The sequence below is a fragment of the Solea senegalensis genome, linkage group LG4 (genome assembly GCF_019176455.1).
Source record: "Solea senegalensis isolate Sse05_10M linkage group LG4, IFAPA_SoseM_1, whole genome shotgun sequence".
NCBI classification, from domain to species: Eukaryota; Metazoa; Chordata; class Actinopteri; order Pleuronectiformes; family Soleidae; genus Solea; species Solea senegalensis.
In genome coordinates, this window is record NC_058024.1 from 24,382,989 (window position 1) to 24,397,379 (window position 14,391).

At 41.4% G+C, this 14,391-nt stretch overlaps 1 protein-coding gene across 2 annotated transcripts in view; it reads right to left on the reverse strand.

Annotated features, from left to right (window-relative positions):
- The window catches only part of cacna2d3 (calcium channel, voltage dependent, alpha2/delta subunit 3), a 33,467-nt gene that overhangs the window by 6,269 nt on the left and 12,807 nt on the right, over positions 1–14,391 (reverse strand). For both annotated transcript variants that reach the window (XM_044023104.1, XM_044023105.1), the window contains exons 8-25: positions 13,937–13,997; positions 13,702–13,852; positions 13,037–13,111; positions 12,853–12,942; positions 10,235–10,348; positions 8,377–8,455; positions 7,202–7,335; positions 6,851–6,868; positions 3,949–4,020; positions 3,313–3,393; positions 3,133–3,207; positions 2,153–2,236; positions 1,912–1,983; positions 1,738–1,799; positions 1,546–1,613; positions 1,350–1,395; positions 1,121–1,218; positions 898–991 (exon numbers count right to left, since the gene is read on the reverse strand). In XM_044023104.1, coding sequence (XP_043879039.1) covers positions 898–991; positions 1,121–1,218; positions 1,350–1,395; positions 1,546–1,613; positions 1,738–1,799; positions 1,912–1,983; positions 2,153–2,236; positions 3,133–3,207; positions 3,313–3,393; positions 3,949–4,020; positions 6,851–6,868; positions 7,202–7,335; positions 8,377–8,455; positions 10,235–10,348; positions 12,853–12,942; positions 13,037–13,111; positions 13,702–13,852; positions 13,937–13,997 — 1,474 coding nt within the window. The remainder of the gene's footprint in view (positions 1–897; positions 992–1,120; positions 1,219–1,349; positions 1,396–1,545; positions 1,614–1,737; positions 1,800–1,911; positions 1,984–2,152; positions 2,237–3,132; positions 3,208–3,312; positions 3,394–3,948; positions 4,021–6,850; positions 6,869–7,201; positions 7,336–8,376; positions 8,456–10,234; positions 10,349–12,852; positions 12,943–13,036; positions 13,112–13,701; positions 13,853–13,936; positions 13,998–14,391) is intronic.

The following is a 14,391-nucleotide window of genomic DNA, read 5'->3' on the forward strand; positions in this document are numbered from 1 at the left end:
ATGTTTGCAGATGACTCATTAATATTCTGTGACGGCTTATTAGAAAACAAAAAGTTTGTTTTTAAAGGTCCAGTTTGTAACATTTATGGAGCTTTACTGACAGAAAACGAATAAAGAATAAAAATAATTAGAATAAAGCCTTTTTTTTAACACATAGTTTACACAAACATGTTTCTACCGAAGCCCAAACAGATGTGCATTTTGCATTTTAACCCTTAGTGCCGCATGTGCACCCATGGTAATTTGCCGTGGGAATCATACACAACTCCTTATATGGACATCCTGGGGGGGTGTGTTTATAGGTCACATATTCAGGCTTTAATTTTTTTTTTTGTATTTGTTGAGTTATGATTCTTTTATTTTTAGTTGTGATATAAATAATTGTGCAGAAGTCACAAAATAGATGGCGTTTTTCTTTTCGAAAAGTGTATTTTGAACTGTGACGTATTTCCAAGTTTCACAAATTCAATCCGATTTTAAACATTTCGAGTATTTTTTGCTCAGGTGCGTTTATATTTTTTGTGCTAGGTTGTGCTGAAAAAAAAAAGGATATAAGACACTCTATATTGGACATTCTTATAGCCTCTGTATATACTGTACGTTTGATCATAGTAATGTTAAAAAGCAGCCGAAATGCTTTTTGTTCTAAGGGTTAAAGAACATAAACGAATGGCTTCATCCACACAAACCCAATACATAAGTCAATGAAGAAGACGGAAAGGGGAAATAGCAGAGAGAGTGGGAGAGAGTTTGTAAGAGACTGTTAAGAACTCTTTCCAGAGTGTGAAGGCCATTGACTGACACCTAAGGGAAAGGGAGGGGTGAGAGATCATCCCCCCTCCCCCCCGCACGAGCCTCATGCAGGGGATAAAGCGGCAGAAGATGGATGGTACTTACTCTGACTTGTTGAGGGCCAGTCCAGTCCAGTAGGCCTCTAGTGGTGCAGTCACCACAGCGTCAAATAAAACCTCCTTGATCAGTTCTCTGTCACCTGCAGAATGTGACACCCTGACCCGATTAACACACACACACACACACACACACACAGACTCCCATTCTGCTGCAGACTGTTTTTTACACTTCTAGACTCCATAGAGCACTAGACTCAGGTGTGTCTTACATTTGAGGTGCGGTCTGCGTCCCGTCATGAAGAGCTTGATGGCTTGGATCTGGGTCAGGTGACGATGCTCGTGCTGCTCCTCCGTGTTGCAGTAGGTCCTGCGGGGGGTGGGGGGTGGGGGGGCCAAACAGAGCTGCCCTGTTACATCACGGGCCTAAACTTCCCTGATGAACATTGAGGCATAACCTACATAATGCATGAATGCCCTCGTCCATAACCCCAGCGTTACCATTCATCTGCCAGCGCGACATCTGGCTGTTCCAGATCACGGAGCCCTGAAAAACACAAGTCAGTAACGCTTCAGCAAGGCCAGCCTGGGTCGACTGACACAACAACGTCCCCGACTCTCCCAAACAAGCAGGTCGGGGGTGTCAGTCGTGTGTGTTCATCATGCACTCTGAATGTGCGCAGCCAAAGTCAAGTACCTGCTTCCACTGATACGTTTCCTCTGAAGAAGAATTTTCCATGGCCTCTGGAAAGAGCCACTCCCAAGCTAGGGACACCAAAGCAGGAGAGAATCACCTTCAATCAGTCAGTGTTTAACCGAACTATAGACATAAACTGACAGAAAGACATTGAAGCACATAATAATAATAATAAAAAAAAGACTTTTCCACCTGAACGGAGTTCCTTTGATGTCCGTGTAGTAATAGTCATTGTGCATGATCAGGACACGCCTCTAAAACAACAGAAGAAGAGCTCAGATTAGATTTACACCTTTAGTCCAGAGACAACAGAGGGTACGTGCGTCTGCTGGCGGGGACATTAAACATCTTTATCTGCAGCCTCACCCCTCTGTCGACTGTCTTCTTCACCTCCATCGAAAAAGTCCCCGTCCTCCTGTTCACCATGGCGTTACGTAGCTGGAAAATAAAGCACACAGAGAAGCACATAAGGTGGAAGCTGGGTCACTGATCCAGCAGATTGTCACTGTGAAGCAGTGAAGCAGTGATAATTTTTGGGTTTGATTTAATATAATAGAAGCAAACAAGGATAATGTAAGATAATGTTTATTGGGTCTTTGACTCGTACAATGTCGTCTTTGTCCTCCCACTCCACCTCAGAGAGATCCACGCTGCTGTAGTTGGGCTTCCTTCTCTTCTTACCCTGCTGGTACTACACAGACAAACACATTACGCACACTTTAACAATCCCTTCACGGGACGTGGTTTCATTTAACTACAGCTTTAACCATTGCTCCAACATGTCAGCCAGTGTTTGCTTGACACAAATGGAAAATCTGACACAACATTTTCCAAAAACACCAGATCTACATATGTTATATATATATATATAATTTTTTTGTGTGTGTAGTTTCCCTGTCTCATGTGTAGATGTGTACTCATTTTCACGAATGTGCTGTGGTGGAGAGTTTTTTGCTGAGTGATTATCCGACAAGTCATGTGTGAAATTAACAGTGTCAGGCAAATTAAGAAATAATTCATGTGATTGATAGAAAGTGCACAGTGTTCGTGTCAAATGCTGGTACTGTGTGTGTAGTCTTGCTACACAAGAGACAAGAACAAGTCAATGACTACAACGACAGCACAGGTTTAGCCACAGAGACGCTCACAAAAGAACAAAACACAGAACAACACACACATGTACGGTTGCACAGAGAGAGGAATAGCACTGACACTGGCACACACAGATCCACTAGCACAGCCATAGCTCCTGAGGAACCAGCGGTCCCAGGGCCAGCGGCTGTGGTCTTTGCCAGCGAGTGTTAAGTTACCTCTGGGAAATTTCAGGCCAGCGAGCCCTATGAGTGGCCTTTATCCCTGCATGCATACATCAAAGGAAAAGGTGGGGATTACAGACTAGACGAGCCCATGTAGCCTCCTAGCCAGATAACACATTAGTCTCTGTGTGCCCTCGTCAAGGACTGTTCACATCATCAGTTTTTGGTTATGCATACAATTGTATGGACAAAAAAGGGAAAACAGGGTCAAGTCAGGGAATGTTGTGAGACTGTTGATGTGTAAAATGGTGACGTTAAAGAGCTGAGTTACCAGAGGCCTGAGGTCCGGGTGTGTCAGGATGTAGCCATTGTTTGTGATGGCAAACGCGTATCCGTGGATCCCTACCTGGAGACACAGAGACCCACAGACCGCACATTTTTACAAAACACAATGTGCATGTTAATACGTTCATTTATTTAAAGCCAAAAGCTCCAGAACAGCAGATCGCACCATATGCTTGGGAATAAGTTTCGTCAGCTCCTGCAGAGGGATGTCTGTTCCCGCGACCCCCAACAGAATACCCTGGTTCTTCTGCACAGAAAGATTCAAAACACAGATGCACATGTTAGAGCATTTCGGCCGCTTTTTTCCCATTACTATGTTTAAACATACAGTATATACAGAGGCTATAAGAATGTGCAATATAGAGTGTCTTAAATCCTTTTAAGCACAACCTAGGCAATCTGATTTAAAAAAAAAAAAGATAGTAATTTTCACCAAATATATAAACACACCTGAGCAAAAAATACTCAAAATGTTTAAAATTGGATTGAATTTGTGAAATTTGGAAACACGTCACAGTTCAAAGTTCACTTGGCTCGTTTTTATGAACAAAAAGGAAAGAAAAACGGTTTCATTTTGTGACGTCTGCACAATTATTCACTACTTAAAGCCTGAATATGTGACCTATAAACACCTACCCCCCCAGGATGTCCATATAAGGAGTTGAGTATTATTCCCACGGCAATTTACCATGGGTGCACCTGTGGCACATATCCATGCCACATGAGAACTAAGGGTTAAATGAAAACTACAACTACAAGGACTCACTTGGCGTCTCATGCAATCACTCACTCACTCACTCACCGTTTCATTCTTTGTGCTGAACACAGGCATGGCTACAGTGGTCATCAGACTCGGGCCTGCTTTGTCATTCAACTGAAGAAAACAAACAGAATTTGTTAGACTAAATGCTGCTGGGTGACATCGTTACTGCACAGGATTTCAAGCATCAGTCAAAACTACAGAGAGAACAACCAAACCATTTTAATCAGTTACTCATTTGATAATGAGACCAAATTTTAATTTCAAGGTCCAGTGTGTGAGTTAGAGACATCTACTGGTGAGGCTGCAGACTGAAACAAATGGAAGACGACGCCACTCACCCCTTCCTTTCCCAACATGGTCAGGGAACTAAGGGAACTATGGTGGCCTTCACTTACCAGAGGGATGCAAGTCGATGTAAAGGGTCTTTCTTTTCACCATCAACCAAAGCCTTGTTGCACTCTCTGTTGTGGAAACGTCTGCAGAAAAGACGACGATTTCTTCTCTGCAGATGTTTCCAAACAACAGAAAGTGTCATACAGCTCCGAGTGTCCACACACAAAAATAACCGATACGTAGCCATCTTCACGTATCCCGTAAAGATGGCTTATTCTCAGGCTATAAAAACCAAGTGGGGGTTTTATTTTAGAGCATTTAAGAAACGTATAAACACACATTTGTGTGCAATTTCTGCCAATAAAGCATTCTAAATGTCACACACTGGACCTTTAGAAGTCTAAGGCTTCTGAATAAAATGCATTTTACACGTAAGAATCACCCTGTTGTCAAACTCATGTGTCCAGAGAGTTCCTGTGCTGTACTTGTGTTACATCTGTAGCCCCGGGCTATATGTTTCTTTAAATTTGGTTTGTTTAAAAAAAGTAAGAAAATGTTTATGAAGAAATGTTAAAAATGTTTGAATGCATAATTCCAATATGTAATTTATTTTTCCAATGGCCTCTATTATTTTTGTTTCAATATTATATTTTTTGTAAACTGTTTTAAAAATGTGACCTCTGAACCGGAAGGGAAGACGCACGCGCGCGGGAGAGCGAGAGAACGAAGGAGACGGAGAAGGATAGTCCGAGCTCGATCTTTATTCCATGACATAGTTATTGTCTTTGTCCACGCTATAAGACAAGATTTGAACTGTTAAAGTTGTTGGACAGATAACTACATTATCGGTGCTGTGTTGTTTGGACCGTAAAGAGACTCTTCACCAGCGTGAGTAGCTCCTCCTGCTAAGTTAGCACAGAGTTCACGGGCGAGGTGGCGTTCATTGTTCTTCACGCACACGGACTGCGCCGAATCGTTGGCGCAGAGGCGAGTTTGCCGTTCGTTTGGACAGAGCGGATTAACAGAGCGGATTAACAGAGCGGATTAACATCTGTACGAGCCAAGGTGTGTGACTTCCGGTCTTCCAACTCAGCAGGTAAACAGTGCGCCATTTTATTTTGCTCACGAGCAAAGCGGCTGCTCAGTTTTTGGTCACAACGCACACAAGCAACGAACAGACCTGCAACAAGTTCATTATTAGTAAATGCTGGCAGTTGACATTTGAATTGTTCAATTAATAGCTGATTTGTTCGATCACAATCTGTTTATTGCTATGTTTGAACACTGATAGAAATGTGATACATTTGAGTTTTTCCTCTCTAAGAGAAGTGTAAAGGTACAGTTGGTAACCAATTTGATTTCATTGAATGTTTTTTATTGATATTTCATTCACTTTACAGGCTGAAGTGTTTTTATTTTATTAATACTGTATTATTTATTTCATGTGTTACAGAGTAAATACATTTCTATTTTTATAAAAAGGAACGATTCTGTGATTTCATTCTACTTACCATAGTGGTGATCAGGTGTACAGTAAGGGTTTAGGGTGAAAGAGTTCATTCATATAACACAAATCCTAACCAAACCATATAGGTTAATTATAATTGAGGGAGCACCCCAAGTTGAAGTTATGTGTATTTGAAGTTTCATGCCTATTGTAGGGGCACCGGGGCGTTAGACAGCTCTAGAACCCATTCTGGTGTAAACACTGACCTCTTCAAGACCACTAGTCCACATGTAGACAAAACCTCATTTATAACTAGTTAAGTTTAGGTCTTAGATTTGAATTGTGGTTAGGTTAAGGTTAGGGTTAGGCATTAACTGGTTAGGGAATAAGGGTTAAGGTTATGGATAATGCTTTGTATGGGCTGTCCAGTCAATGGTATCCATGGACGTCCAGTGTGTTTGTGTGTTTGTGTTTGGTTGAGGTTAATTTGTGTCCGTCCATGCACATCACATGAGCGACTAAACTGTGGACGGCAGTGTGTGCTGGCTCACTTGACAAAATAAAGAATGGCGCAATTAAATTCATCACAACGCGCAATGGAAGAGAGAAAACTGGACGTTTCAGAGTGTACACAAACACACACACATACACTAAAGTCCATGGATGCTCCCTTCTCTCGCTCTCTCTCTTGGTCTCTCCTCCAATGTCAGTTTTATTATAGGCTTTAGGAGATAAAATGCAATGATCCACAGAATGATGAATGGTGTGTCTGAGGCTGAGATACAACAGCACACACTCCAAAGGACAATCTCCTAACCTGTGTGTGTGTGTGTGCGTCTCCACTGCCTCTGTTCTGAGGGTAGAGAGCCTCTACTTAGGAAATATTAAAGTATAATGTTGAAAAGCACAGGGAACAATGAACAGCTTGTCTCGAGTCACTTGTATTTCATGAAGACTCACAGTGGCAGGCTTCGCTGAGTCCCAACGGAAACCACCGTGTCCTCTTTCATCATAGTTAGCAAACTATACTCCCTACAGCATCCGGGGACAATTCTTTTACAGTACGATAAAAAAACCAAATCAGTTGTGTTTTCCTATTAATTTGCTTTGTCTTCTACCTGAGGGCACGTTGTTGGAATCTAATCACATGCAGATACTTACTTTATGAGCCTGGGAAAGCTGGAATGAAAGAAGAGACACATAAAAATGGAATCGTCCTTTGGATTGAAGTCAGCACATTCTGCACTGACTTTGTGGACACAGATGTACATCAGGGTGGGGGGTGTGTGTGTGTGTGGGTGGGGGGGGGATCCATCCAGATTAATGAAGCTCATAATGAGAAATCATTGCAGCAGCATGAAGAATGATGATGAGAGAGCAGACACACACATGCGCACTTTTACTATACAGTACAATACGGTAAAACACCAGAAACTGCAACGCGGGAAAAGGACCAACACGTCCGACACAACTTGACTGTATTTATATTTTAGCTGTAGGCGACATACTTACAGCACTGTCCACGTAAGCCTCAGTCCACACCGTGTCGTGCTCATGGTCGATAACCTTCGGTCGACTCATGACGTGAAGATACCGCATCACGTTCTCCTGAACGTCCGCTAGGGTGGAGATCTGACTGAAGTATCCTGCAACAAAACACAGCACGCTGCTCTTATAATAAATCCAGTAAAACACGGCTGCTGTCTTCTCCACAAACCCACTTCCAAACAAGAACATAGAACATAAAATATTCTCTATTCCTTTTTGGGAGGACATAGATGTATTTAAGACTTAATCACCAGGCCAACACCGAAGGAATCCTAACAGTGAGAAACTGAATCGTATGATCGTGGAAAAAATTGCATTTTTGTGCATATAAATGTCAGCAAAGAGTGCTGTGACCAGGCCATGAATTTAGAAATACTGCAGTTATCTACTCTAATTATATATTGAAAGTTATTCTGGAAAAATGTGCAAAAACACTTACTCACAGGACATTTTCTGGCCCTTTTTTATGGTTAAAAAGTCCAGACGGACATTTTGAGGCTTAGGTGTTAAAGGTTTAAGTTTCTCAAATCTCTACTGAGCTGCTGTACATGTGTACTGTACCTAATTCCACAGTTCTACGAAATACTTTTCTACGACCAGATGTTACTGAACTGTGCTGAACCACAGTGGAGCAGATCTCCAGCGGTTCGGCAACACAACAGCCATTTGCCTTGGTGTCGGCTCCTACTGTTGCTGACAATGCTTCACACTGGACATGTAAGGTTATTTCACAGTGTGGGTCTGTAGGGGGAAAGAGGTTTGGGACTTGTCCCCCCCTCCACAATCCCCATGTGATCAGTTTTCCTGGCTCTGACTTTCCCTTCCAGAGGGCACTCATCCAGATCACTGACATGCTGGAGCCATCAGCAGCGAGCAGCCGAGGGGAAGACACTCTGACAGGAAGAGGGATTAGAGCAGATTGACCTCTAACCTCCTCAAGTACCACTTCACCGCCTTCTGGCAGAAAAAAAAAAAACGCAGCTACCACACACACACACACACACGCGCGTACATAAATACACACATGCACGAACAAATCACAAACCACATCATATCAGTGCGGGAGAAATACTACATCACTGTAGATTCCACTCTCTCTAACACTCGTCTGAGCCGATGTTTATCAAAAAGTCTCAAACCTTTGTTGGCACAGGCCATCCATTTGAGGTTATCAGCAAACGCAGACTCTCGTCCAATCAGGTAAGGGAATATCCGCACCTGTGCAGAGGACACATGGATGCTGAAGATGGAGGGATTAACAAAAGCATGCAAAGTGATGTCCACTCGGTTCCTTATCCTTAGTTTCTGATTCTATCTTGATCGGGAGAACCAAGACACATTGTTAACCCCCATTGTTATCGGGCATTGAAATACTTGGAAAGTCAACATTTCAACCCTTACGGTGTCATTGCAGGACACTGTAAGACTTAATATATAAATATTACATTTCCATGTAGATAATCAAGTTACCATATATGGTTCCTTGCCAGTCAAGGGTTAAACATGTTCATAAAGGTGCCTATATACTGTATATACTATATACTGTATAAAAAAACAGTATACAGGAAAAACACATAAACTTACAGGAACATTTATTTTCATGGTTAGGAACCGAACCCCTAGATTTGTGTCAATATTTTCTAACAACACTTTTTATGAAGCAAATAAAATATTGATTTAATCATTCAATAATACTGTATTTTATTGATTGACACTTGTTCTTTGCGCTCCCAAATTTGTTCTTTGCACTATCCCAAATTTGTTCTTTGCACTGTCCCTGATTTGTTCTTTGTGCTATCCCTGATTTGTTCTTTGTGCTATCCCTGATTTGTTCTTTGCACTATTTGTTCTTTGTGCTATCCCTATTTGTTCTTTGCACTATCCCTGATTTGTTCTTTGCACTATCCCTGATTTGTTCTTTGTGCTATCCCTGATTTGTTCTTTGCACTCCCTCACTTGTTCTTTACGCTCCCTAGTTTATTCTCTGCACCGATTCTGACCTTGGGCGGGCCTTAGGAAGCTGTCTGCTGATTGGCTACTGAGTTTTGGAGCGACAGCTCAATGACATCCTAAAAAATAATTCTAAGGATCTAAAGTTTATAATCTGACAAACAATATAAGTTCCAGATGGACAGGCACACTAAGCCTTTGACTACTTCCAATCCATTTATTCACCATTTGTAGTCACTAGCACGATAAAGGGTTAAGCTACTTCACCACCTTTCCCTTTATATTTTCTATGAGCACGGTGGAAATAGTTTTCAGCTCATGCAGTTAGATTCAATTCATTTTCTTTTGTCAGGGGTTGGGCAGGAGGGCACGTTCCACTGTGCGACACTTTGCCAAAACAGTACGGTTCATTGGATCCAGATGCTTTGCTCGGCATAATGCATATAGAAAACAGTGAATGGCTGCCATATAAAGGCCCTGAGGGTGTGTGTGGGGGGGATGGGATATCCTGCCAAATACTGCCCTGCACCCTGCCAAACGCTGCCAACACGCATATGCTTGATAGGACTGAATAAAAGCCCCTGAGCTGTTGTTTTTATTGCTCTGTGAATGGCACAGGAGCCCATTTCATTCCAATTGCTTTTAGGTCGAACAAAGGAAACCAAACAAAACATTTTAAGTCCAGTGTTGAGTCCAGGGAACAGTGGAGAGAGCACAGCAGAGCAGCTACGAGGACCAAAGCCTTCAAGACTGAGCTGTTTGTTCGTGCTCTGCCCTTGAAATAAATTAATTGTCCATGTTTTATTCCTCATGGGGGGAAATATTGCCGTGTGATGTGTCAACACGTTGAAAAACATCACACTGACACAGGTTTTACATTACAGAAATATGAGTGGTAATGCGTGAAGCTGACATAGTTTTAATATGTACATCTATTACTGAGGCATAGAAAAGTGCAGCGTGTGCAAAAAGATCCATGTGGAACGCCATGAGAGAGAGAGGGAGAGAGAGAGGGAGAGAGGGAAGGAGAGAGAAACAAGAATTCACCTTTCTTTCTGGCCAGTTGTGCCTCTCAAAAACGTCGTCGTACATTTCAGTCGCCCCGTCGGTCACAAGCATGATGGCCTGACTGCACAAGCTGCCATGACCGGTCTGATTAAACTGCAGAGAGAAAAGAGGGCACATAAACATAAAGAAACATAAAGAAAATCCAGTGTCAGTGCTGGAGTTTAAACTTTCAACAGAACATCCCAAAACATCTATTTCCACCGTGTTTGATGAGCATTGTGTGATATGGCAGCTATAAAGCCATCAGTTAATAAAACACAGATAACGTCTCGAGGAAAGTCTTATACTTTATTGAGATGCACTGGAGTAATTAAGTGGTTTATCGACCTATAGCAGTGAATGTGGGGAGAACGAGTTTGTGGATGCACAATCCTCGAACCTGCTGAGCTTTGCACACACACAAACTTGTTTTTACGTCTTAGTGAGGACACACCGCGGACATAATGCATTCCCAAGGCCCTTGTCTGAACCTTAACCATCACAACTAAGTGCCTGACCCTGACCCTAAAACCAGGTCTTAACCCTGAAAAACCTGTTAAAGTTGACAAAATGTCCTCACAAAGATAATGTTGTAAATGTTTGGATATATTGCTTAACCAAAGCCTTTATCATGACCGGGTTAATGCCTAATACTAACCTTAACCTATACTAACCACAATTTAAATCTCTGACCTAAAACTTAACCAATTCCTCAGAAATGAAGATCTGCCTCAGGTTTTGGTCTCTATGAGGAATACTGGTCCTACAAAGGGTATTTTTCCCCCACAGTAGATATAGAAGCAGAATCACATGTAAAACTAATAATTAGTAATCCTATTAACCCTTAGTGCTCACGCAGCACAGATCCGTGCCGCAGGTGCACCCATGGTAATTTGCCGTGAGAATAACCTTATATGGACATCCTGGGGTGTTTATAGGTCACATATTCAGGCTTTAAGTAGTGATATACAGTAGCAATAATTTTGCAGAAGTCACAAAATAAAACAGTTTTTCTTTTTTTTTGTTCATAAAACTGAGACAATTTGAGCACTTTTTGCTCAGGTGTGTTTGGTGAAAATTCATCTTTTTTCCATCAGATTGTATAGGTTGTGCTGAAAAAAAAGCATATAAGACACTCTATATTGCACATTCTTATAACCTCTGTATTTTTTAACATATAACAAAAAAGCAAAATGCTCTGTGTTCTAATGGTTAACCTCTTCTCTCTTCCTTTAGCTGAAAACGTCCCTCTATGTTTATATTTTCATTTTGCACCATTCAGCACCTCCTTACACAACCATGCATTTTTCTGTACGTCCTAACATTTATTTTAACCACATTTTATTTTGAAAAACGGTGTCGTTTCATCATCACTTGATTACATGGACTCACGATCTGTCTCTGAGCCACAGACAGAAGTGGACAGTGTCCAGAAAAGTCTAAAAATGATCGCTCCGCTGTTGAATCTTCATTCTTTGCTCTATAGTTTTCACCGTTGTCGGGTTAAATAAGAACGCGTGGATATAAATGTCAAGGAGCAAAGACATCACCGACGCAAGGACAATCGATGAATAAATGCTGATAAGATCTAATCAATCCCCAGCACTTGCTGCTTGGGAGCCACTTTTCTTTCTTTTAAGGCATCAAGAGGAAGATTGATTACAGAGGCAGAGATAAAACAAATTGTCTATTCAAAAACTCACAATAATGACTGTCCATTCAATTGTAAGGGGGGAGACCATGAGGTCTAAAAGAAAGGCATCCTGGAATATCACTGTAATTCTCCATGAGTACCCAATTTCTATTGATATTTTGTTTTTCTTTATTACTTAAATAGCTGTGTTTTTTTTGATTCTTTCACATCATCCTCCCGAGTCAAAACCTCTGTTGTCATTCACTTCACTATAACGGCATGTGAAAATGCTGCAGTGCTCTTCAGGCGAAGTCAATCTGCTCTCGATCTGCTCTGCTTTTTTTTTTTTTTACCTTCTGTCGCTAACGCAGGGGCATCGTGGTGGATTTTTGAAGAGGGGGCTACACTGGGCTTCCCGATTACCATATTCATCGCTGTGGCTTTAATTAATCTGACAAATGCAGAGGTGAAAGCTGCACTCCCTCAGCTGCAGCAGCGCAGCCAAAGCTTGCCTGAAAACAGGGAGATAAAAGAAGCTCGGTGTGGCTCCTGGCCTTATCTAGCTTTGTGTTCGCGAATCGGCCCACGTTATTAATCACTGACATTAATTAGAGCCATTAATCACGCTTCAGAATAGATGTGTCTGTGTTGGGAGCGCCCGAGTGTTTCAACAGGCTGCACACCTCGCGCACGACACACAAATATATTTTGACGTCAGTGTCTGAAAACATGCTGTAACGCTCTGTCAGTGGAAACAAATGTGGCTTGTAAAATGAAAATGTGCCTAATGTTCTGGTCAAGTGGAGGCCCTGAATTAAAACGAGAAGGAGGGGTATTTGTTATTTGTGATATGTGAGCGTGTGCACAATAAATAAGTGGTTCATTTTGTGACTGAATGTCACATAATCAGTTAAACGGAAAATAAAAAAAAAATTTGGCTGATCCACTTTGTGATAAATTATAAATAAAGACCTTAGGGACTTACATTACTCAGGATGGTGAATGCCTCAGTCAGAGCGTCACCCAGAAGCCCAATCCCTTTGGCAAACAGCTTGTCCAGATGTTCACGGAAATGCTGATAGATAATGGAAAGAAAGTTGGAAGATAAAAACACATATCACACACATGTATACATGGGTCATTCCAGGTGAGTTTGAGAGGAGACTCACGTCTTTGTTGGCTCTGTCGGCTCGCACCAGTGTACCATTCAAACAAGGTTCCACATAGTGAATCTCCTGGTTATACTGGGGGAATAGAAACACCATTTAGATAAAAGACAATTAAGTTTATGCACTTTGTTTTTTGTGGAAATATCAGCAGGCACATTTCCAGAAGTTGTTAACCCTTAGTGCTCAGGTGGCACGGATCTGTGCCGCAGGCAACTCCTTACATGGACATCCTGGGGGTGTGAGTTTATAGGTCACATATTCAGGCTTCTAAAAATGCCTTTTTTCCCTCTTCCTATGTTTCGTTGAGTCAAAGTTATGATTCAATTTATATCGCATTTTTAGTAGTGATGTAAAGTAGCAATAATTGTGCAGAAGTCACAAAATTAGACTGTTTTTTTCTTTCCTTTTTGTTCATAAAAACGAGCCAAGTCAACTTTGAACTGTGACATATTTCCAAATTTCACAAATTCAATCCGATTTTAAACATTTTGAGTACTTTTTGCTCAGGTGTGTTTATATAGTTGTTGAAAATCATATTGCCTATAGTTTGTGCTGAAAAAAAGGATCTAAGCACATTCTCATACCCATACTGTATGTTTAAACATAGTCATGGAAAAAAGCAGCCACAATTCTCTGTGTTCTAAGGGTTAAAAGCAAAAACTTACTGCAATGATGTTAAAGAAGTCATCGTCTCCCAGTGTGTCTAATATAGAAGAAACCGTCTGTCGAGCAATGGTCAGCCTCAGTCCCTTCATGCTTCCACTCACGTCGACTAAGATAACGACATCCTTCGGAGACGTCGCAGCCTGAATGTACCTGTGACACAAGAGTAAATCTCACCTACTGTCTGTTACAGTAAAGAAGGGATAACGGTGTCGTGCAGTACATGTGGAGACTTACCACTTCCTATTTCTGCAGTCAAAGCCAATGACACCGTGTTCGTCTGGATGCCACTTCACTCCTGTGTGGAGATTAGGAAATCAATTCACACATAAGACATAAGAGAGTGAGAGGCAGAAAATAACCAAATTCTTCAGTAACAAACATGTACAGATGTAAAGCACCGAAATCAAGGTTCCATTTCTTTATCTATCAGCTCGAGTCATTAGTCGTAAACGACGCCGTCTCATCAAAAAAGGTATTTTAAACCACGCCGTGTCCGTCTGAGATTAACACACACACACAGTGGGTTTGACTATTACTACGTTTTAAACAAGATACTGTTTGTTTTTTACTTTAACTTGAGTACATTTTCAGACCAGTTCTTTTACTTGAGTAGAATATTTTAGTACTCTTTCCACCTCTGGGTAGTTTCGTATATTTCATATCTGCTAATAAACCCTAAATATTACACA